The 25058-nt window shown below is 39.1% G+C and overlaps 1 protein-coding gene across 3 annotated transcripts in view; it reads right to left on the reverse strand.

Annotated features, from left to right (window-relative positions):
• The window catches only part of LOC104606026 (phosphatidate phosphatase PAH2-like), a 29502-nt gene extending 9716 nt beyond the window's left edge, over window positions 1-19786 (reverse strand). For 2 of the 3 annotated variants that reach the window (XM_010271031.3, XM_088888079.1), the window contains exons 1-7: window positions 16535-19786; window positions 15854-16437; window positions 15685-15758; window positions 14892-14976; window positions 14455-14541; window positions 14203-14275; window positions 5671-5714 (exon numbers count right to left, since the gene is read on the reverse strand). In XM_010271031.3, the coding sequence (XP_010269333.1) occupies window positions 5671-5714; window positions 14203-14275; window positions 14455-14541; window positions 14892-14976; window positions 15685-15758; window positions 15854-16437; window positions 16535-19211 (3624 nt within the window). In that variant the 5' untranslated portion in view covers window positions 19212-19786. Of the gene's footprint in view, window positions 1-5670; window positions 5715-14196; window positions 14276-14454; window positions 14542-14891; window positions 14977-15684; window positions 15759-15853; window positions 16438-16534 lie in introns of those variants that run through there. The other variant, XM_088888080.1, reaches the window with a different exon arrangement.
• Window positions 19787-25058: the final 5272 nt, after the last annotated feature.

A 25058-nucleotide genomic window follows, 5' to 3' on the forward strand; every position in this document is an offset into this window, starting at 1 on the left:
TTTGTTCCATCAAGTTTAATTGTAGTCACTCCTGTAAAAAAGGAATCTATTGGACCAACCCCCGACACCGGGATCTACTTCACCTCACTTCCAGATTGCTCCATTAATCAAATGAAAATCAAAAAACACTGTTTTTAACCTTTATTGACCTAACTAAGGTCAGTCAAGCACTCAAAATCCCCAAAACTAGGGTTTCACCATACTTGGCCTCCAAGGACAAAGAGAGAAGAGGTAGCCGCTCAAACCAGAGCTATCCAAACGACTTCCAACTGCAACCGCACACTTTTGAAGATAAAAAGGAACCCTCCAAGCCTTGAGCGCCACAACCAAACAGCCTCTTCAACCCGTAACTGGAAATTCTCTAGTCGGCTAGGGTTTTGGGAAAAAAATTGCAGTTCCACTTTCTTAGCAATCTTTGACCAGATTCTGACTCTCCAAACCCTCTGCCAACTAGGCAAACAAGATTTCTGAATAATCAGCAATTTATCTCCCCATACACCTTTCAATTAGAAAAAAGATATATGGGAAAAAAAGGGAATGGGAAGAGAGACCTGCTCTGATACCAAGATGTGATTCAAAACTAATAAAATCAGTAGAATATTTCAGAATAAGGTAAAAGAAATCAGAGAAGAATAAGGAGACAGCAAGAAGGAGGAAGATTGGAGAATAAAGGAGGAGTTCAAATGTCTCCTCCTTCCCCTACTCTTATCTTTTATAAAACATACTTAAGTTACATAAATTACAAGGAGGCCCTTAAGTAGGCGTCCACATCAGCACTAAACTTAGAAAAACATAAAAACAACTAAAGGCCCATAAAGAAAAGGCCCAATAAGAAAACATAACATGAAAGAATTAATAAGAAAGACACTAATGGGCTAGGGCCCATTCGGCCCAGTCTCTCTGCACGCACAATTCTGTAATCTCCAATTGTTTGTTTCTATAGTGGATTTTTGCTCCTCCTTCATCCAATGTTAGCCTATAAGCTAAACCACATAAATTTGTATGTGCTCTATTTCTTTCTTCTCTTTATCTTTTTTTTTTTTACTTCATTTTCTTATGCCACCCGAATTTGTTTTTCTGGGTTTTTTTGCAACAAAAAACGCACTCGAAACTTGGAAAGTTTAGCACTCTCGTGCTTTAATGGAGGAACTTGCCCAAGATATCAACAAGAAAACAAAGGGGAAAGTATTATTCTAAAACTTGACATCATGAAAGCATATGATAGACTTGAATGGTGCTTTGTATTTAGTGTCTTGGCTAAGTTTGGCTTTAGTAGTGGCTGGATTGCTTTGATTAAGAAGGTCATGTGTAATTGTTGGTTCTCTACAAGTATAAATGGGAATGTGCATCGCTACTTTCACTCTATTAGGGGTCTTCGACAAGGAAATCCTCTTTCACCTTTTCTCTTTATTATGTTTGAGAAAGTGCTTAGTCGGGGGCCTACTAAATTTTTCTCAAACCATAAGGACTTGGTCTATAGGGTCCCAAGAGGATGTCCCACTATATCTCACAGCCTGTTTGTGGATGATGCCATTATCATCACCACTGGTTCCAAGGCTGCTCTCTCTAAGCTGATGCAGTTTCTTCATCACTATGAGGAAACATCAGGTCATAAAATCAATTTGAGAAAAAGTAGGTTGTACACTTATAAGACTACACCTCGGGCCATGGTTGCAAGAGGGGGAGGTTCCTTTGCAAATATCTTGGTCTACCCATTTGCAAAGGAAAGTCAAAGAAAGAGCACTTTGCTGAAATGGTGGATGGATTTAGTGCCAAAATTGATTCATGGAAAGGGAAGTTATTATTTTTGAGAGAAAGTAAAGTAAAGATTGTGTTAAAGTATGCTGTAAACACAAAATACAAGTGTTATTATTCATAAAAAAAAAACACAAAATACAAGTGTCGACAGATCAGCCATGTACAGCCAGGAACTAATACATCAGAATTCACAAAAAAGGTCCCCAAAAAGGGAAAAAACAGAAAAACAAGCTTCAGAAAAACTGATCAGCTTATCTGATTAGCCAAAAAGAGTGCTATTTTCAAAATACTGATCGTGAGGATTTCTTCTAAAGAGATCTATGGCTGAAAGCCAGGAATGGGTTGAAGCCATGATCTGATGCACCACCTTGTCTAGATCCCAGCTTTCTTTCTCAGAAATTCTTCTATTTCTCTCCTTCCACAGTCCCCAACAAATGGCAAGGGGGATCATACTGGCTTTATCTCATGATGGCATGGCTACAAGTACTTTGTAATTTTTGTTGATGATTATTCAAGGATGGCATGGCTTTATCTCATGAAAGATAAAAGTGAATTGTTCTCTATTTTCCGAAAGTTTCATGCTGAAATTCGTACCCAATTTGGTGTTCATATTAAAATTCTTTGCTCAGACAATACAAAAGAATACACCTTAACACCATTTCAGCAATACTTAGAGAACCATGGGGCAATTCACCGAACTTCTTGTTCTTATACCCCACAACAGAATGGCGTGGCTGAACGAAAGAACCAACACTTACTTGAAACTGCTCGATCTATTATGCTTGATATGAATGTTCCAAAGCGTTTTTGGAGTGATGTCCTTGCATCATGTTTTCTCATCAATCGGATGCCCATGTCTATCATTGAAAGTCAATCTCCTTTCTCAGTCATGTTCCCTACTCTTTCTCCATTCCCTCTTACTCCCAAAGTCTTTGGTTGTGTTTGTTTTTGTTCAGAATTTAGGGCCTGGACTGAACAAGTTAGAATTAGATGCACATGCTACAAAATGCATCTTTCTTGGATACTCTAGAACCTAAAAATGGTATGTGTTACAACCCTAGTTCTGATGTTCCTCCCCTTCCACTTCCAGTTGACGACCCCCTTCCTACAGTTCTTGTTGTGTCTCAGTCGTCGTCTTCTCTAGTGCAGGTTAATACTGAAAGGCCACCAATCACACAAGTGTATACTCACAGAAGAGCACCGGCCCCTCCTCCGAATTAGCCCTCGTTGATGAATCTTGCAATTGTACCTCCTTTTGACCTTGATATTCCTATTGAAATTGTACCTCCATTATGTTTCTATTGCTCACCTTTCTACTTCCCATCGAAAGTTTATATCTTTGTTGTCATTTGTTTCCATTCCTAACAATGTCCAAGAAGCCATTACCTCTCTAGGATAGTGGCAAGCAATGGAAGAGGAATTGTCTACACTGGCACACAATCATACATGGGAACTTACCCCTCTCCCTCCTAATAAGCATGTTGTTGGATGTAAATGGGCATCACAGTAAAATATCTTGCAGATGGTAGTGTGGAACAGTTAAAAGCTAGGTTAGTGGCCAAAGGCTATTCTCAGTTATATGGTGTTGACTATACAAAGACATTTTCTCCTGTGGCTAAGATTGATTCAGTTCGGGTGTTGATTTCTTTGGCAGCAATGTATGATTGGCCCCTCTTTGAGCTTGACATCAAAAATGCTGTCTTACATGGTGATCTTGTTGAGGAGGCATATATGGAGCAACCACCATGGTTTGTTGCTCAAGGGGAGGATGGTAAAGTTTGCAAGCTTAAGAAGACGATTTATGAACTGAAACAATCTCCATGTGCGTGGTTTGGCAGATTCAATGAAGTAGTGAGGGACTTTGGCATGAAACAATGCCAAATAGACCATTTTGTGTTCAGTTATGAATCAGAAGCTGGGAAAATTTTGTTAGTGTTGTATGTAGATGATATTGTCATAATTGGTAATGATAGCAATGTGATTGACAGGTTGAAGAACTTTCTACATGGTCACCTCCACACAAAAGATTTGGGTAAATTAAAATATTTCTTGGGAATAGAAATTGCAAGGTCAAGGCATGGTATTAACTTGTGCCAAAGAAAATATGTCCTTGATTTACTTGAAGAAACAGGGTTGTTGGGTGCCAAACCAACTGGAACACCCATGGAACCAAATGTCAAGTTGAGTATTGATGCAGGTGAAGAGTTTGATGATCCTGGAAGGTAATAGGAGGTTGGTGGGTAAATTAAACTACCTGACTATTACCCGGCTAGATATTTCATTTGCAGTAAGCATGGTGAGTCAATTTATGAAACATCCTCGAATTCCACATTAGGAGGCAGCTCTAAGAATTGTTAGGTACTTGAAGGGAGCTCCAGGTCATGGACTGTTATACAAGAGTTGAGGAACTCTTGAGATAGAGGGATGCATATATGTTGATTGGGTCAGATCTGTGTCTGATAGGAGATCCACTACAGGGTATTGTACCTTCCTTGGTGGCAATATGGTAACTTGGAAGAGCAAGAAACAAACTGTGGTAGCAAGAAGCAGTGTTGAAGTCGAATACAGGGCTATGGCTCATACTACATGTGAACTAGTGTGGCTGAAAAATCTTTTGCAGGAGATGGGGTTCTCAGTTGACAGACCCATGAGGTTGTACTGTGATGGCCAAGTTGCAGCCACATTTCTTCTAATCCAATATTTCACGAGAGAACAAAGCATATTGAAGTTGATTGCCACTTTGTAAGAGAAAAGGTGAGCAGTGGAGTGACAAATACAGCTCATGTGAGTTTAGGAAACCAGTGGGCAGATTTCTTTACAAAAGGGTTGAGTCGGGGAAGAGTGGATTACATATTTAACAAGCTGAGACTATATGATATATACTCTCCCACTTGAGGGGGAGTGTTAGAATCGACAATACAAGGGTAGTTAAGTCATTTGTCTATCTATTAAGGTTGAATTGTCTATTTTGTTTGGGTTTAATTTGTGTGTCCCATTTAATGAGGGATCGATTTGTCTTTTGTAATCTAATACAAAGAGTATAAATATAAAGGGGGTCGGCTGAGAGAGACTGACTTTTTCTCTTCTCGGACCAAACCCTTTCTTATTCTCTTCTCTTCTTTCTCTTCTTCTTGTTCTTTTCTTCTTACTTATCTCAAACCTAGGACTGAACTAGTGTTAATCGAATCATTCACACAAATCAATGCACCATTCAGTTCAACCACTTCACTTGTTATAAAACAATCCCTAAATAAACCAAAAAGTGATCAAAAGGACAATTAAAATAGAGGAAAATCTGGATAAAAACCAAAAAGGGAAAACTAAAATTTATGAAATTGCCAAAAACTTGGGAGAAGTGAGGGGATACAAATCTCTTCCAAACTAGAAAGAATATCTATGGTCTTGGGAAGCCATGCTGGACTATATAGCCTTCCTTGGGGAGTGCTTTGTTTGTGAGTGTCATGGAGATAATTGATGGAATCTCTCCCTTTGCTCTTTGATGAGAGATATACACATAGAAATGCAGATACCATTTTTATTTATTGTTCCAAGGCTGATTTTGTTTGTTTGCATTAGACCTTGGTGTTGTGTCAATGTGTTTATAACGTTTCATTACAAAATTAAATGTACTTTATAAAACAAAAGAGTCGGTGTATTTTTCAATGTGTCAAAGTGTTCAATAAGCTTTATAGGATCATTTTATTTCTTTTGCATTTGTCAAATATAAATTTATAAATAAACTTATTAACCAACAAAAAATAGAAATAAAGATTCCCACAACATCAAGACCAAAAAATGTGAATCCTCAACTAACACCTTAAACCTTAAATAAGTGCTCAAAATAGCAGTTAATAATTTAGGTTTGAGAATCACATATATTGCACACATTGTATTTAGTAGCAGGGTACTAACCTCTAGGCATGTGATTTTGAATTCATGAGGAGCCCTTCTGATTACTGTGAAAAGAATATAGGATAAGAGATTTCTTTTAGACTATGTATTTGAAGTACAAAAGTGATCAATACAATTGTAATCACAACAGGTCTAATCCAGCTTCAATAAGATAATAACCAATGCCACCATAATTGAAATTTGGTAATAGGAAGATATCCTAATTGAAATTTGAACAAAATTAAGTTGGAAGGAGAAAATTTTATATTATTCTTGCTGACACTAGGACTACTAAGAGAAAATGACTGATCAATTAGATGGCATAACCAATGCCACCATAATACCTGTTGGACAAAAGAAAATATTCATGTTGTAATGGAACTCAGCCCATTGTTGTTGCCAGCTCATTTACAGATAATAAACGAATATGCCATTTCATCAAGCCTTTGGCCCACCCAAGGTGCACCATCTCCGAGTAGAAGTCCTTTGGTTAAGGAACATATCAGATGGATTTATCTATTTTATTTCAGGATTTGGAGATATGGCACTCTTAATCATACAGATGTTGGTGATGGGTTGTTTTTTCTTTTATTTTTGTATTTCCTTTCTCGGGTGACCAATGACCACCTTTCTTGTACTCTTCTTTTTCTCTAATAAATTTTACTTTTATCTTCGGAAAAATCATACAGATGCTGGATCACATGATCTTGTACAAAATAAGTGGTCGTGATTATTTGATCAGGATATTTTTTTATTATTTTATTTGATCAGGACATTGTGCATAATCAAGAAAACTAGACTAGAAATCAAAAAAGTTGTCTGTTTTAATAAGACATAAATCAGAATACTAGATTTACATGCAAAAAAAGTGCAGTTATGTGGTATGCAGGCTGGAGAAACTAGTGAAAAATGAAATGGAGCATGTCCACGGAACCAAACATTTGATATAGCAGCATAATCAACCATCTCTATCATCCAAATTCCATTAAACAGGTACTTTGGGCTAAATCCCATCCTTTCTGACAAGGCTGCATGGGGTCATTATTTGCTTCATTTACCAACTCAAGGTCATTTTGTTGAAATTTTGTGCCTGGAAAATCACGTTGACTGGATTTGACCTGGATTTTGTAACTGAACGTATTCATGTTCTATGCCATGGCTATGAGCCCAGCACTTCCTCTTGGGCTTAGAAACTCAAATAAAGAAATGGATGTAGATTTTATATTTTAGCCCTGCAAGACTGGAGGAAATGCAGTGACTGCACAGAACTGAACCTGCATAGATGTTTCCAATCAATAAAATGCATGTCGCAAACATGGGTCTTGCCTGCCATGTGGCATGGATGATTGACAAAATTTCATAAGTTGCAGTGAGCAATCTCTCTTTCTTCACTCGTCAATATTTGTTGGTGATTTTTATTTGCTTTTATCTAATTATAATTGCCACAATATATCCTAAGTTGTCATTTATGAGACTGAAACACACTCCTCACAGTATATGTAAGGCAGTTCAAGTAAAAGGTCTTTTGTTTAAGATTAGTTTATCCACTGGCTAAAGGTTTCCATGTTGGCTGTTGTTAGGTTGAAGGTTTTTTTGTGCCTGGAAAATCACGTTGACTGGATTTGACCTGGATTTTGTAACTGAACGTATTCATGTTCTATGCCATGGCTATGAGCCCAGCACTTCCTCTTGGGCTTAGAAACTCAAATAAAGAAATGGATGTAGATTTTATATTTTAGCCCTGCAAGACTGGAGGAAATGCAGTGACTGCACAGAACTGAACCTGCATAGATGTTTCCAATCAATAAAATGCATGTCGCAAACATGGGTCTTGCCTGCCATGTGGCATGGATGATTGACAAAATTTCATAAGTTGCAGTGAGCAATCTCTCTTTCTTCACTCGTCAATATTTGTTGGTGATTTTTATTTGCTTTTATCTAATTATAATTGCCACAATATATCCTAAGTTGTCATTTATGAGACTGAAACACACTCCTCACAGTATATGTAAGGCAGTTCAAGTAAAAGGTCTTTTGTTTAAGATTAGTTTATCCACTGGCTAAAGGTTTCCATGTTGGCTGTTGTTAGGTTGAAGGTTTTTTATGTATTGATGGTTCGGCTGATAAGAGTTCTTATTAGCCTGTATTTGAGTTTAAGTTGTTATGTACTGGGCCTGTGTTAATGGGCCTAAGTTTGTTTAGTGTTTTAAGTTGTCTGGGTGTCCCATCACTAATCAGGGGCATTCCAGTCTTTTTCTGTAACATTGTACTATACTCTAATATAAATAATAGTACTGTCGACTGGGTTATTCAGTTCGACATTCTCAGCATCTCTTGGTCTTCTTTTCTCTTCTGCTACTTCGACTACAGCACTTCAACTTTCATGGTATCAGAGCATTGAGCACCTTCCTGGTTACAGCCGACGCCATCTCCTCTCTCCTGCTGTTTTTCTTCTTCTTTTTTTTCATCTTGGTTGCTGCTGTGAAACCCTACGGTTGCAGGAGAACAACACAAAGTTCGAACCTAGGGTTTCCCTTGGTTATAGGGCGCAAGGGAAGTAAGACCCAGAAGCTGATGTCCTATTAGACTGTTTCTAGTAGTTAGCAGCTATTCAACTGCTAAGAGAGGTCTGTATAGGACAGACCTAGTTGAGGACTGATTTCAGCAGTCCTAGTATTGGCCGTAAGGAGGGGCACTCTCTTTACAGTTGCAGTACTCGAAGTTCAAGTGGAGTCTGCATAGCACAATAGTGGAGAGCCCTTAGTTCCAGGTCGGTTACCAGCCCAGAACTCCTCACTTGCTGCTGTAACTGAATGCTTCAGAACTGTGACAGTCTTGGCAAGTCTGAAACTGTGTTGAGAACTGTCAGAACCTGCTGTGATCACTTCGGCTAATCAGAACCTGCTCCAGAACTGCTTCGGCTAGTCTTAATCAGTGTCATCTACACAGAGGCTGCAGTCAAGATGTCTTCAATATCCGGAGAGGTTTCTTCTAGGGATAACAGACCTGCGGCAAGGCCTTCAAATTTGGAAAACCCTAATCTGCACAGCTTGCAGATTACAAGTGTGCTGCTGGATGAATACAACTTCAGGGAGTGGTCAGTTTCCGCAATGTTGTTTATTACTTCCCGTGATCTCACAGGCTACCTAGATGGGAGCAAGAAATAACCTGAAGTTGGCAGTACAGAGTATGCTGTGTGGCACAAGGAGAATGCCACAGTTATGTCCTGGTTGCTTGCCTCTATGACTCCTCGAGTTGCCAGGACTGTTCATCACTTTCCTACAGCAGTCAAGATTTGGGAAAAAGTGTCTAAGACCTATGGACAGAAGAAAAACAATGCTAGAATCTACAGATTGAATCAAGACATTGCTACCTTAAGGCAAGGTGATCACTTTCCTACAGCAGTCAAGATTTGGGAAAAAGTGTCTAAGACCTATGGACAGAAGAAAAACAATGCTAGAATCTACAGATTGAATCAAGACATTGCTACCTTAAGGCAAGGTGATATGACAGTTGCCACATACTTTGCAACTCTAGAAGGTCTTTGGGAAGAACTTGACCATCACTTGATATTAGATTGGGAAAATGCCAGGGACAAGGAGAGACATGATAAGCAGATTGAAGAGAGCAGAGCCTTCAAGTTCTTGGCTGGTCTGGACCCAGTGTATGAGGGTATAAGGTCACAAATTATGGGGAGAGATGAATTGCCCGAGTTACACCATGTTTATTATCTGGTGAGGAATGAAGAAGTCAGGAGAAAGGAGATGCAAGTTGACTCCCAGACTCAACCAACTGAACAATTTGGAGAACATTCAGCCATGGTTTCTACTAAGGGAAACAGACATCCAGACAAGAAGCACCTCAAGTGTACTCATTGTGGTGGTGAGAGACATGTAAAAGAAAAGTATTGGGTCCTGTACCCTCACCTGAAGCCAGTTGCATTAAGAAAGGACAAGAAACAACAGAAGGGTCATGCGGAAAGTGGGAATCTTGTCACCAGCAACAATGGTGACAACTCACAGAATATACCAACAGTGCCTTCTTCTCCTATGGGACAGGTTGCTGATTCCTCTGGAACTGGTGCTTTGGGCTTCACTGCTAGTGAGGTAGAGGTCCTTAGCAGGGCATTAGCCCGTCTAAGGAATAATTCTTTTGCTTCCACATCTCTTGCCAAATCAGGTACAGTCTCTGCCTTCAGTGCCACTAGCTCTATTGACTCTACTTCTTGGGTTATTGATTCCGATGCTACTGACCACATGACACATATGTCCTCCATATTCTCTTCGTATCATTTGTTGTTTGGTCAGGATAAGATGAGAGTTGCTGACGGGTCTTTCTCCACCATCTCTAGAAAGGGGGTGGTTGACCTAAGCAATGACCTCTCTTAAATTAGTTTTACATGTTCCCAGTCTTACCTCAAATCTTTTGTCTGTTTCAAAACTTACCAAAAATTTGAACTGTAGTATAACTTTTTTTCCTACTCATTATGTCTTCTAGGACAGATTGACGAGGAGAACGATTGGGAGCGGTCATGAGTATGGAGGCCTCTACTATTTTGATGCAGACATTGGTTCAGCCTTACAAGCATCTGTTGCTAGTAATCCGGAGAGTGTGGAGTCAATAGCTAGGTTGCATCTTTGGCATGCTAGGCTAGGTCATGTGTCTTTCTCTTCATTAGAAATGTTGTTTCCCGAATTGTTTAAGGGCATTTCAAGTCAGAGTTTAATCTGTGAAGTATGTCAAATGTCAAAACAATGTAGAACTGTTTATCCAATTTCCAATAATGAAATTTGTGCTCTTTTTGATTTGGTTCATTCTGATGTCTGGGGCCCTTCACCCATTGTTTCTCTTGATGGTTTCCAGTACTTTATCAATTTTATTGACCACTACTCTCGATGCACATGGATCTACCTGTTAAAAGGACGGGATGAAGTACCACGGATAACTATGGCATTTTGCAAGATGATTGAAACACAGTTTAATAAGAAGATTAAGCAATTCAGGTCAGATAATGTTGCTGAATACTTTGAAAAATCCTTGAACTTATTCATGAAAGATGCTGGCATATTACATCAGTCATCCTGTGCTAATAGCCCTCAGCAGAATGGGGTTGCTGAGCGCAAGAATAGACATCTATTGGAGACAGCTCGAGCCTTACTATTCCAGCACAAAGTCCCCAAGCAATACTGGTCTCAAGTTGTACTTACTACATCATATCTGATAAATCGGATGCCATCTAAGGTGTTGGGTATGAAAACCCCTTTCTCTGTTTTGTGTCCCACTCTTCCAGACTTTCCCCTTCCTCCTCGGGTCTTTGGCTGTATATGTTTCATACGTGTGAAAGATCCAAAGAAGACTAAGTTGGATCCTAAGGCTACAAAGGGAATATTATTGGGGTACTCTCCTACACAAAAGGGTTACAAGTGTTATGACCCTGTCTCCAAGAGAAAGTATGTCATCAGAGATGTGGTCTTCTTTGAGTCTCAACCCTATTTTCAGTCTTCTCAGAATCCTCTTCAAGCAATACTGGTCTCAAGTTGTCCTTACTGCATCATATCTGATAAATCGGATGCCATCTAAGGTGTTGGGTATGAAAACCCCTTTCTCTGTTTTGTGTCCCACTCTTCCAGACTTTCCCCTTCCTCCTCGGGTCTTTGGCTGTATATGTTTCATACGTGTGAAAGATCCAAAGAAGACTAAGTTGGATCCTAAGGCTACAAAGGGAATATTATTGGGGTACTCTCCTACACAAAAGGGTTACAAGTGTTATGACCCTGTCTCCAAGAGAAAGTATGTCACCAGAGATGTGGTCTTCTTTGAGTCTCAACCCTATTTTCAGTCTTCTCAGAATCCTCTTCAAGCAATACTGGTCTCAAGTTGTCCTTACTGCATCATATCTGATAAATCGGATGCCATCTAAGGTGTTGGGTATGAAAACCCCTTTCTCTGTTTTGTGTCCCACTCTTCCAGACTTTCCCCTTCCTCCTCGGGTCTTTGGTTGTATATGTTTCATACGTGTGAAAGATCCAAAAAAGACTAAGTTGGATCCTAAGGCTACAAAGGGAATATTCTTGGGGTACTCTCCTACACAAAAGGGTTACAAGTGTTATGACCCTGTCTCCAAGAGAAAGTATGTCACCAGAGATGTGGTCTTCTTTGAGTCTCAACCCTATTTTCAGTCTTCTCAGAATCCTCTTCAGGGGGAGACTAGTGGGATGGAAGAGGATTCTCATTCTCCCTCCTTTTTTGTTCCCCTATCTGCTCGGGTCTTCCATCCTCTTCTTCTACTCCTTGTTGTGGCATTCCGGGTCAACCCAGTGAGGCTCCCACTATGCCAATTACTTCTCTTGATGCTGCAGATGTTCCTGAAGGCTCCAGTAGGCAACAGAAAGAGATACTCACATACAACAGAAGAAAAAGGGGCCCCCAACCTCATGACAGCAACCAGTTGGACTCGGATCAATCTGTCTCTACAATCCAAGGTAATTCCAACTCACATGCTTCTGATTTGGATCTTCCTATTGCTCTCCGTAAGCCTATCCGCTCTTGCACCACTCGGCACCCCATTGCTGATTTTGTTTCTTACTCACATTTATCTCCTACCTATCACTCCTTTGTATCTGCTCTTTCCTCTGTGTGTGTTCCTTCTAGGTACTCAGAGGTTGTGTCTGATCCAAGGTGGAAGAAGCTATGAATGAAGAGATGAAAGCCCTAATGAAAGCAAGAACTTGGGAATTAGTGAATCTGCCAGAGGGGAAGAGCACTGTTGGGTGCAAGTGGGTGTTTACTGTAAAGCACAGGGAGGACGGGTCCATTGAAAGGTACAAGGCCAGACTTGTGGCAAAGGGGTTTACTCAAAAAGAAGGGATTGACTACAAAGAAACCTTTGCCCCAATAGCAAAGCTCAACACGATTCGGGTTATACTGTCACTAGCAGCAAATTTTTCATGGGAACTTCATCAGCTGGATGTGAAGAATTCCTTCCTAAATGGTGACCTTCATGAAGAGATATTTATGGAACCTCCACCAGGCTATGACTTTGGTAGAAAGGTGTGCAAACTGAGGAAAGCATTATATGGGTTGAAGCAATCTCCCCGTGCATGGTTTGAGAGGCTTTGTGGGGCCATGAAGAAAGTGGGGTACACTCAGAGTGGTGCAGACCATACCTTGTTCATAAGGAGACAGGATAGCAAACTTACTGCACTCATTGCTTATGTGGATGATACGGTAATTATCGAGAATGACTTGGAAGAGATAAAAAGACTGAAGGAGTTTCTAGCTTCGGAATTTGAGATCAAAGACTTGGGCCATTTGAGATATTTTCTTGGGATTGAAGTTGCTAGGTCAAGAGAGGGAATCTACATATGTCAGCGGAAGTATGTTCTTGACCTCCTAGAGGAAACAAGCATGATGGGGTGTAGGCCAGCAGATACTCCAATATAACAGAATCATGGCCTACAGGAATCAGTAGGGGAGGACTACTGTGAAAGAGAGAGATACCAAAAATTGGTAGGGAAGCTAATATACTTATCCCTCACTCGGCCAGATATTGCTTATGTTGTGCATATTGTCAGTCGGTTCATGCACTCTCCAAAGATCCCTCATATGAAAGCAGTTGAAAGGATTCTCAGGTACTTGAAGACTTGCCCAGGAAAGGGAATTCTATTCAGGAAAAACAATAGAATTGTACATTTGTGGGAGAGAACCTGGTCACATGGCACAGTAAGAAGCAGAATGTAGTTGCTAGATCAAGTGCGGAAGTAGAATATCGAGCTATAACTCACGGGGTTGTTGAACTCCCATGGCTCAGGGCCCTTCTTAATGAGCTTGGTATTAAAGCTGAGGGTCCTCTCAGACTGTATTGTGACAACAAGGCTTCCATCAACATTGCAAATAACCCTGTGCAACGTGACAAGACAAAAATATTGAGATTGATCGACATTTTGTTAGAGAGAGAATAGTCTCGGGAGAACTCTGCATTCCTTACACTCCATCTGAGATGCAAATTGCAGATGCACTGACTAAAGGGTTGGCTGCAGGAAAGTTCATGGACCTTCTTGGCAAGCTAAACATGATTGACATCCATGCTTAGCTTGAGGGGGAGTGTTAGGTTGAAGGTTTTTTAGGTATTGATGGTTCGGCTGATAAGAGTTCTTATTAGCCTGTATTTGAGTTTAAGTTGTTATGTACTGGGCTTGTGTTAATGGGCCTAAGTTTGTTTAGTGTTTTAAGTTGTCTGGGTGTCCCATCACTAATCAGGGGCATTCTAGTCTTTTTCTGTAACATTGTACCATACTCTAATATAAATAATAGTACTGTCAACTGGGTTATTCAGTTCGACATTCTCAGCATCTCTTGGTCTTCTTCTCTCTTCTGCTACTTCGACTACAGCACTTCAGCCTTTAGCTGTCAACCTAACACAAAAGTCTGAGTTGACTTCAGTTTGGTGCATCCTTTGACCAACAAAAAAGTATGCATGAATTTTGACATCAGGTTAACCAAAGAGATAAATACATCAATTATAATAATAAAAAATGCAGATGCACCACTAGCCTTCTCGATATAGGGAAGGAAAAAGTCCATCAGGGGAAATGACAACAGGTCCATCTGGTAGTGCCTTCCCATCCTACAAGATGCAAGGAAGATGGTATTGGTTAGAAAAAAATATAATACACTACCTTAAAAAAAAAAAAAAAAAAAAAAAAAACAATACCAAAAATCATGTAAATTCCTGCTGATAAAAAAAATCATGTAAAATTCTTATTATGAATATTAAATTTTCATATTTTACTTGCTATACATCACCTGCTTAAGATTGAAAAGGAACTGCCTTGTGAGATATGCCTGAGAAATTGAACGTGCACTTAGGAAAAGTAACTGATACCCATTTTCCTGCAATGCACAAGAACATCACTGCCATGAAAAATACCAAGTGTGCTGTTGCCAAACTAATTAGTTTGACATCCCAAGAATATTTTAACTTGAAAACTCTCCAAAAAAAGAAAGGGTTCTGATTATAGAAAAATTGGGATAATAAGATTCAACAAATTTCTAGCCTAACAGACCTCCTGGGTAGGAAATACAGGTTCCATCAAGGTCCCACTTTTTATCAAGGTGTGGTTGTAGCAATGCAAGAAAAGCACAAAGTGTTCAGAGTATCATGTGAATTACTGCCTTCAGTTGAAAGAGAATTTTAAAATCCAAACTCTCAGTGCAAAATCAGACAATAAGATGCGACAAACCTTAATTGCTGAAAATAGATGTGCAACACCTGTTTGTGACCAATCTCTTCCAACCAAAGGCATGAATTGTCCAAGAACATCTGATCTGTGGCAAGGATGCAATGTGGTAGGAGGCACATTCATCCATTACAATGGTAAGTTTTCGTCAAAAAAAAAAAAAAAACTGTAAGAAATTAAAAATCTGACCATAAACAGAAAGTATACAAATAATTTCATGAAGAAGAAAAGAGCTTTACATAGCTGTACTACCTATGAGGGCTCTGATGCAAAAGCGCACAGATGGCATTGCACCAGAAACATGGTTTATAGCCAAGGAGGCTAAGCAACAAAGCACTAGGTTGATGCCTTGCTATATTTATAGCTCCAATCAAATCAATTACTACATAATCTACAAAATGTTCATAGGTGGTATCTTCAGATACTCATGATACTGTTTTGAGGGAGGAAATAAGAAGTGGAGCTTCTATGGAATTCTAATGATTTTTTTGATGTGTGAGTCCTCTTTGCCATTATTGTGAGGCCCTCCCTATATAAGAGTCTTCATGAATCTGCTCCTATTTTTTCTTTCATCCGTCTTGCTTTATTTGATTTTATTTAACCATGATCTTCTATTTTGGAGTTTTTATTCTTTTTATCATGTTTTAAACCAATCTTCATGCTGACTTTTAAGATGCAACAAAATTGAACTGAAAATTATGCTGCCCCTTACTGATTACCCATATAAAAGAGGATACCACCAGTGAGGGAGAAAATTCACAGAAATAGAACTGAAAACTATGCCAGGAGGTCTCACTTGGTAATTGTACCATCAACATCTGAAACAACTATGCGAGTGTTCCATTTCCACAAGTAAATTCTAGCATCAACCTGTTCAAGAATATCTTATTTCATATGTAGGAAAGGAGAATCTTGGTTAAAAAGCAAAAAATAAATAAATAAATCAGTTAATCAAAAATAGCAACCTGTTGTTTCCCCAGCATTGCAGTTGAGAACGTGAAGGTTATCATGTTCTGTCCTTCCTTCAGATCCAAGGTTGCTAGCTGTTCAGATGTTGGAACAATTGATCTCACCTTCTTTTTAGTGACTTTGGCAGTAGTGCACTCATTTTTATCTGCAATCATATTATGTGTCTTCTCCGAAGGATTGGCAGCATCAGAAGCTTCAGTGCCACCCTGAGATAGCTGGACAGAGCTCATGGTTTTTGATCTTCTGAAAGAAAAAGGCCAAAGCTTCCAGCTTCCACCAGAAGGAACAATGGCTCTTGACGCATCTACTTCATTAGTTCTCTTGACTTTGTTAACAGCTATTATTCCTTCTGGCTCAAAGATTTGTTGATGCTCAAATGCACCCATCCCTAGAACAATTGGTGCAGCTGCATCCCATGGGAAATAACGGCCACCAATCCTTATGACAAGCCTATCATTTTTCACAAGATCAGGATCCAGAGAAGTGAACTTGTCCAAATCCACCTTTTCAGCATCAAATGCTTGAGATGCAGCATCATCACCCATCCCTTCATGTAGAAGGTGCCTGCATAGTGATATCTCTGCACAAATGTAAATGAGTTTTTCACAATTTGATGAATTCTAATATTCTCAAAAGGTAATTGAGTCACAATGTGCACATTGAGCGTGCCTTCTTACCAACTCCAGAGTTGATTGACACATTTCCAAGTTTCCCTGATGTTTGAGTATCTTCAAGCTCAAGCTGGTCCTGTACTAAATTGTGTTCAGAGTCTGTATCTGTCTTTAAAGAGTTTGAAGCATCATTCCTAAGAAATCCCCACTTGAAGTTTCCAGAATTTGAGTCCAGAGAATGGCTAAGATGGTTAACAACATCAGATCCCTCCAAATTGTCAAGAAGAGATCTGATATTTGGTAGAGATTCTATCAACCGCACAGTATCTTCTCCCACACCCTTATGACTTCTTGGAATACTAATTGGACTTGATTTAGTCATTGAGTCCTCAAGCAAACCGTTAAAATCACTTGGTGAATGCTCCTGAAGAGGCTTCTCTTCAGATGAAAGCAAGTCTTGATCTTTATTGACTGATTCATGCTCATCTTCAGTGGTTTCCAGCATACAATTCCTTGGAATGCTTATTGGACTTGATTTAGTCATTGGTTTGCCAAGCAAGCCTTCAAAATCTTCTGGCAAATGCCCCTGAAGAAGATTGTCTGAAGATGAGGATGACTCATGATTTTTAATAACTGCTTCATGTTCATCTTCTATGTCTTCCAGGGTAATAAAAGGATAACTTCCTGTTCCCATAGAATCTGGAGACATTAACTCTTTGCGCCGGTTCTCTCTCTCCACAAAATTGTCAATGTCACTGAAAAGGAACTGATTTTCCTCTGGACTTTCCAATGGTGGAATGCTTGAATTTATTGCCTTCACACAGACAGAACCAACACCAGACACTTGTTCAGTAGAAATTTTCAGTGAAGAACAAAGGTTGCCCATCTTATTGTATTCCACAAAATACTCCTTCTCTTGGACTTCACAAATCAAGTTGTCAAGTCTAGAAGGGGTACAGATATTCTGCATCTCTGCTTCTGCAATGGAAACAAGTTTGCAATCAACACTAAGGGTTTCTGGAGGAGGCATTATAGCCATGGATGGTTTTCCCAGATTCACTTCATTATTACTGGAGATGTCAGAGTAAGAAATTTCCATTTTTTGAAATCCATCCTCAGAAACCTCCAGTCTTTCAGTTTTCAAATTCTTCTTCTGAGTAAGATAATCAGCAATCTTATCTTGGTGAAAAACTTCTAGTATTGCCGATTCGTCAGCATCAACAGTAACCGGGCATGTATCAATGGAAGAAACACATTCTGTTACTGTGTTCATCAAAACAGGATCAACGGCACTATGCTCACTCTGCATGATGGTTCCAGTGTCCAGAATCTCAGATGAACCTGTTTCTCCTGGACATTCTATGTTATTCAAATTTTCTTTGGCTGAGAATAAATCATACTCTGGTTCAGACCTTACCTCAGGTATTATCCTGGCACTTTCACATGGAATCTCAGCATGAGTTTGGACCTCTTCAAACCCTCCATGAGAAATCTCCGTAGTCTCAACAGATTGACAGGATTCATCCATCCTCACATTTGAGCTCTCTGACGTTTCAGAGTATATGTAGTAATGAACTCTTTCGTTTCCACAATCTTCCTCCGGTATAGCATTATTCAAAAGAATTTTAGTTTCAGAATATTGTTTTATACACAAATGAGTGTTTGGCGTTACTTCAAGCTCAACTAAATCTAGATGCTGCAAATCAGGAACCGCATTCTCGGAGAGAGATTCACTCATTGTCTCCTGACACGTTGATACTTCAGATGTTACATCATGTTTGTCCAATTCACCTGCCTCTGATATGGAGGTTTCCACAGGTTGGTCCTGTGGTTTAGAATAATGACTAGTTACACCATCAGAGATCTCTGTATTCCCTAACTCGTACCCGGAATTGTCACAAGTAGTAGTTTCTACATGTACAACAGGAAGAGCAACATCCTTCTCCACGTTATCATGTAGCGATTGGCTACCTGGGTCGTTTCCATCAGTAACCTGCAAATCCCCATTAATTTCCATGGCTTGCATAGTAGTAGAGGCCCCAGGTTTATTGGTGAACAGATTGGTAGACCATTTCACCTCCATGAGGTCAGCTGCTAACTCTGCTCGCTCCAACGAACTTACCCTTTCCATTCCAACACTGCCTCCATCACCGGCCCTGCTGTCCTCCTTGGAAGATTTCCGTCTGAATAGCCCAAGTATCCGCTGCCGACGGGAATTCGTCCTTGTCACAATCTTTCCATTGCTCGCATCAATCGGAGTAACAGAAGCCGGATGGTTTGAAGCAAAGTTGCAACTCTGAGACCTTGCCACAATCTTACCATTGCTCGCATCAATCGGAGTAACAGAAGTCGGTTGGTTTGCAGCAGAGTTGCAACTCTGAGACTCTTTTGTTCCTCCTCTGAAAGATTGCTCATCCGTCTCCTCTCCGGAGGACAGAAAAGAAGGTTCAAAATCTCCATTTTCGCTGTCCACCTCCTTGAGAAAGTAAGCTTCTCCTTTGTGATCCAAGTACATATGAAATCCGGCCTCGGCTTCATTGACAGATATGGTCACCACTTTTTCCCTTGTCTTCAAAACACCTTGGAATTTCCCGAATCTAACGTACCAAGGCGACGACTTGAAGCTCCCGTCTTGCTGTTGGACTACTATGATATCCACAGCTCCACCGAAAGGGTGAAAGGGGCCGGAGACTGTATAAACTCCTCGGGAGATGTAGCTACCCAACCTCCCCACCGCTTGCATCCTTCCAAAATCCTATGTTTTCAAATACCCAGATCACATAATCCGGGATCTCGCAATAATTTCAGACCCCAAACTAAGGCGCAACGAGACTCTGAGCTCAAAGCAGAAACCACCGAATCGGATATCGCCGGTACCTCCACATAGACCAAGACAATATCCAGAAACTTCACAAGATTCATCGATTCGTGGCTCCGAAATTCAAATTACACAAAAGAAAATTGAGAACATCCTCAATATACAAAAAGACTGTTCAAAACAAACTAAAATTCCTCCCTTTTCCAATAGAAAGAAGACAAACCCAATTGAGAAAACATCAAAACCAGCCCAATATGTGACTTTCCAAGCAGCGAAGGCGACGGACAACGGTCAGTACAAAGCATATTCGCATAAATCCATTAGAATGTCCGAAACCTGGTCATTGAAGCATTGCAGGAAAAGGACAAATTGGACGCAGATTAAATGAATGATGGAGGTCCCAACCATTAGACTTTAGACTGACCTCATTAACAGAACAGCAGATAGCCAATTTTGAGAAGGGGGAAAAGCCAACAGGCATGAGGCAACAGCAAATGGTTTCTTTTCTCTCTCTCTCCAAAGGCGACTTTGGCCTTCCTCGGCAAGATCGGCGGAAAGATCTGACGGACGTCCACGTCATCTCCCTTTGCTTTGCTTGGGTCATTTCATGACGAATTATAGTTGGGTATGACAGACAGACAGAACTTTCAAGTCTTGAACGTTCGTTGTATGCGTCTCAGCGTCTGGCGCTTGCATATACAGTCCTCACAGCTTCCGTCAAGGCAATGCCCGTTCTAACAGTCTTTACAGCCTTGCATTGGGAATATCTCCCAACTCTTGTTCATGGAAGATATTATTGGGACGGTTTGAGCACGGGTTTGTCCTGACCGAAGCCGATCTGGCATATACAGATAAGCGTCCGGATCTCCTACCCACAAGACGATATCTATACGCTAGTCAGAAGACACCAGATACGTACATCGGGAACATCTTCCTGTGCGCAGCAGATTAAGCGTCTCCTCTTCTTCATCGTCGGGTGATCCTGTTCGATGCATATTGCGTCAGCGTAAATACAGAATTACAGTTGGAGCCTTGGAGGATGATTAGTTCATAACCCCTCCCTTCCAATTTAAGCCTCTTGGTTTCATTTTTATGATTCCGTTTGATTGGTGATAAGTTTTTCGGTACAGGTGAAAATGTACCTTTCGGCTATTCCCAAGAAAATGACCAGGTTACGTTAACATGCGTATCCGTCATCCGTGCGCGTTTCTATTTCTCACTCTCAGCACTCAGGTTATGTTTGTCCGTTGATAACACGTGTCGGGCATGCAAACGCAAACGGGAGAAAACGGCACAAGACTCGAATAAGAGAGGAGCTTGATCTCACAAACCAAACGGCCATCTGCCCCAGATAAATTGATCAATAATTTTGACCTTTTTAATAATGGTGATACAGATAATGAAGAATCAACCACCACTATCAAGTATCAATTAAATGGGTCCCTCGTGAACTTTTTTCCTCGTCCAAATCAAGATCTTACGGAAAAGATACATCCCCTCAGACTTCAACCTCGTCATCGTCATTGTAAGCCTTTCCCAATTTTTTTATATATGATCGCTTACAATAATCCTCCTTTTTGGCCGTGTCGTTCTCTACTTCTCTCTTCCATGTCATGCCCATTGTTTTTTTTTTCTCTTGCAAAATATATATTAAACAAATGTTAGTACGTAAATCATATGCTGTGGGAATGAATTATGATCACGCATTCACACAATCACTCCTTGTATTGCCATGTATGACAGAGTTCACATATGCGCCACATGGATGCTCCGCAAGCACATTTCAGCGTGCATCCCAAAGTTGTCATTGGGAGATATTCACGTTACACGGTTGGGATGTGCTGCGGGGCATGTTCAGTGGGCCGCATGAATTTTGTATGTCATTTTATCACTTTAGGTCAAAAAAAAATAGATATCAGGCCGGGCTTGTTTATGTATTAATTTAATACATTCATGCTCAAACCCGAGTCTGGACAGAATTTTGAAAAAAATTTCTTTTTTTTATTCAATAAAAGTGTTTTATTTAATTTATATTAAAAGCCCTTAAAACTCAAAAATAATAAAAGACATTACTATTGTTTTGAAAATGATAAGAGAAATAAAAAAATATTATATATTTTTTATTAAATAAATTGTGTTTTTTATTATATAATATATATTATTAAGTCGGGCTGAGCTTTTTTGAGAAAGGCCAAACTTGACACGAAAAAAAGGCTGGATCCAGTGTTTTAGGCCTGAACCCACGGACCTAAAATAATGTCCAAACTCAACTTAGAATGGGACGGGCTGGGACCAGCCCAAGTATGCCCCTTACATCAGTAGACATTTACATGCCTCATAGGCCAGAAGGTGTGCTAAACTATTTTTCTGTGTGAGGAATATATACACAAAATATTTAGATTGAAAGAATTGTTGTATCTTGTCGTGTACCCTAATGAAGATAATCCACCCATGAGAGGTGTATCTTGTTGTTTCTACTCTCATTTTCTTCATCAAATGAACCAGCTGTATGGGTGAGTCGATCTCTAGCCTTTTAAGATGATGATCTTGCTTTTCATTTGTTGCATTTAATAGATCGTTTAAAATATTGCAAACTAATATAATAATGTTCAGATTATAAATATTGTATAATTTACCTGAGAATCAAATGAACATACGTAAATTTACTTACCTGAATAGCTTTCCAAAAAATGAATGGGACAAATAAATCATTATTGAATATATATATATATATATATATATATATATATATATATTTTATTCAATAATTAGCTATCTTTAGTAGTTTTTGTATAACATCTAATAGAACATGAAAATATGTTTGTACCAAGAAAAAAAACAGATGGACACACCGTTAACTTATCATTCCTAGGAAGGAGGTGGTTTAATACCCTCCCTCTGAATGTACTATAATGTGAAAAAAAAAGGGAACTTCACCTTGGATACACATTTGCAGGAATATTCTCTTAACCCAAATTTTATTTCTTAGGGAGCGTTCTTTTTTTGAATCTCAAGATAGTGATAGTTGGTCAATGTGATTTTGATTCCCATTGACCAAGAAATTCATGTTTTTTTTTCAGATTTATGTGGGGATTATGAAAAACTTATTTTCCTATGTATCACTTATACTCTTAAGTGGGTAAATAATTTTTCCACCTAGGCATAAGTCACTAACACTTAAATGGGACAAAAAAAAAATGACACCAATCGAGGGCTGACTCATTGGTGTGTTAGCTGGATTGTCCCAGCATTGACGTGGAATCAAATCCCGCAACCAGCACTTTGGGAAAATAAAGGGAAAAAGGGGAAAGTTATTATTGGTTAATAAAAAAGGGACAAAAATGCCCCTTCAAATAATGAGGTTTTATGGCTAAAATGGCCATTGCCTTATGTTTTGTACTCTGATACTTGATAGTTTATGATTATTATCTTGTTCGTTTCTACCAAAAAAAAAAGAGAGAAAGGGTGACACATGGAGTACTGATTTAGTATAGGTTTATTCAGTATACAAGATATATACGTTGATGTATGTGTATAAACATGTTTATGTGGTAAAAAAATAAGAGAGAGGATGATGATAAAAGGGTAATTTGTCACATTGGCTTAATTTGGAAGGAGTGCAAATGCAAATATATTCGGTGCAAAATTTTGTGTATGATATTTATAAACATTGTACACATTTGTATTTGTTCTCTTCCCAAATTGAGCCTCCCTTGTAAAATGTCACAATATCATTTTCATATGCAATATATACACTTTTCCCTCAACAAAGATAACCTAAGTTGACATTTTATATCTTTCGTTTTCTAACAAACCAAACATAATCTTAGAATTAGGGCCACGTGGGTTTCTGTTTAGGGCCTTTCTTTCTTTCTTTGGTTTTTTTCCCGGTTCATCTCTTCATGAATCATGAGGCTACACGACGGGGTAGCTTATCCCTCCCATGCCCATAGGCCATAGCCATAAGACCTGTTCATGGCCTAGGCTTGGAACTCAGCTTTACACAGTTTCATGCCTAGACTGTTAGATTTTAATCTCATTAGAGATTAAACTTAATGGGGTTTGATTGGTTAATTACGAGAAAAAACACACTTGCACACATGTCTTAAAAAATAGTTTTTTTTTTCTCTTACTAAAACCAATTTTTAACTTGTCCCACGTTGGAAAATTATAAGAATTATTTTGAGTTTTTTAATAGGAGTTGATTTACGTTGTTTATATATAAAGAGGAGAGTATGGATGGTTGTTACTGTGCAACGCAGGTGTGTGTGTAGCACAATAAGGTGCACTTTGCTCACACTTTAACTTTTGGTGCGAGACTGATCGTTGATATGATCAACGACCACGATTCGATTATGTGTGATCAATAGACACCATTCAAAGTTAACAGACATTAGCTGTTAACTACCTTTTAACATATATGATTTCTGAAATTGTTATTATTCAATAAGCCTTTTTTTAACCAACACTTTCCTCTTGCTCCATTACTCTTTAGAAGTTATTTAAAGAGCATGAATCAAGCATTTGCACACACAATTTCGAAAGTCACTTTTTCTCTCCCTTTCTCTCAGTCCAGCCTATTATTGTCTCGTAGAATATTTATTCGGAGACATCAACTTTGTTGGTTGCATATTCTCGCCCAAGGCTTTGTTGTATCTTGGGAACGGATTTACATGTAACTCATCAGCAAATTCAGTGAAATTGGGTGGGGGCAAATAACGTTCTAAATGCAGTATCTTCAAACACGCCTCAAGAGCTTATCCTCTAAATTTTAGTGACCCAATTTCTCAATACAAACTTCAGGCTAAGTCTATGCAAATTTTTGCAAAAGTTAAGCCTGATCCCGGCCATGTCCATATCATAACTAATCACCCCAACCTTGGTGGCAACAGGATTTGGCCCCAAATCCCTGCTACAACCAACTTTGGTTGCAATTGAGCCACCAACAATTGGCGGTTATGGTTAGCATTGATTTTAACCCGAGCCAATTTGGTTGAAGTTGCATCTCTATTTAGAACTATATAGGCTGTATTTGGCATCATTGCCTCTTCTACTTGCAATATTTTAGGTTAACAATGCAACATTTGTGACAATATATTTTTGTTATACCACAAATATTTGAGTTATCAATACAACATTTGGTACTATTATTGTTTATTTAAGTTACATTTGGAAGTGATGTAAAACATCGTCAATGTAAAAAGTTTATCTCGGTTCAGTTGTGTCGATGTTTGGATGGAGTGTAAATCAAGATCTATATAAAACTCAACTCCATTTTAGATTTATTGTTGTTTGTATGGAGTGGAGTTTTATATCATAGCAAAACTACATCAAAAGTAAAGTTTTACATCGATTACCAACGTAAATACTACATCCATCTTTTATCAATGTAAAAACTTAACACTTTTTCCATACTTTCTGAAGCTCAATAGTAACTTTTTTTTATTTTATGGTTCGGTGTAAAACCTCATGTAAATTTACATTGACGACGTTTTAAATCGCTTTCAAACACAGCCTTAAGGAAACATTAAATTTGATATTTTTACTTTAAAAGGTAACACTGAATCGAACGCCTATATTTTTTTTATTAAAATTTGTATTGACCAAGGCCTTTCAAGTAGAAGGCAATGGTACCCAAACACAACCATAATGTTTTGGCCCGCTCCACTACGAACGAACGAGGCCCAAATTTCGACCGTTTGAAAACGGGTGTGTATGGGTCGAAAGAGAAGAGCCCGGTTTATATACGATGGATTCTTTTATAAACTTGGA

The sequence above is a fragment of the Nelumbo nucifera genome, chromosome 5 (assembly GCF_055504915.1).
Source record: "Nelumbo nucifera cultivar China Antique chromosome 5, China Antique-T2T, whole genome shotgun sequence".
Lineage (NCBI taxonomy): Eukaryota > Viridiplantae > Streptophyta > Magnoliopsida > Proteales > Nelumbonaceae > Nelumbo > Nelumbo nucifera.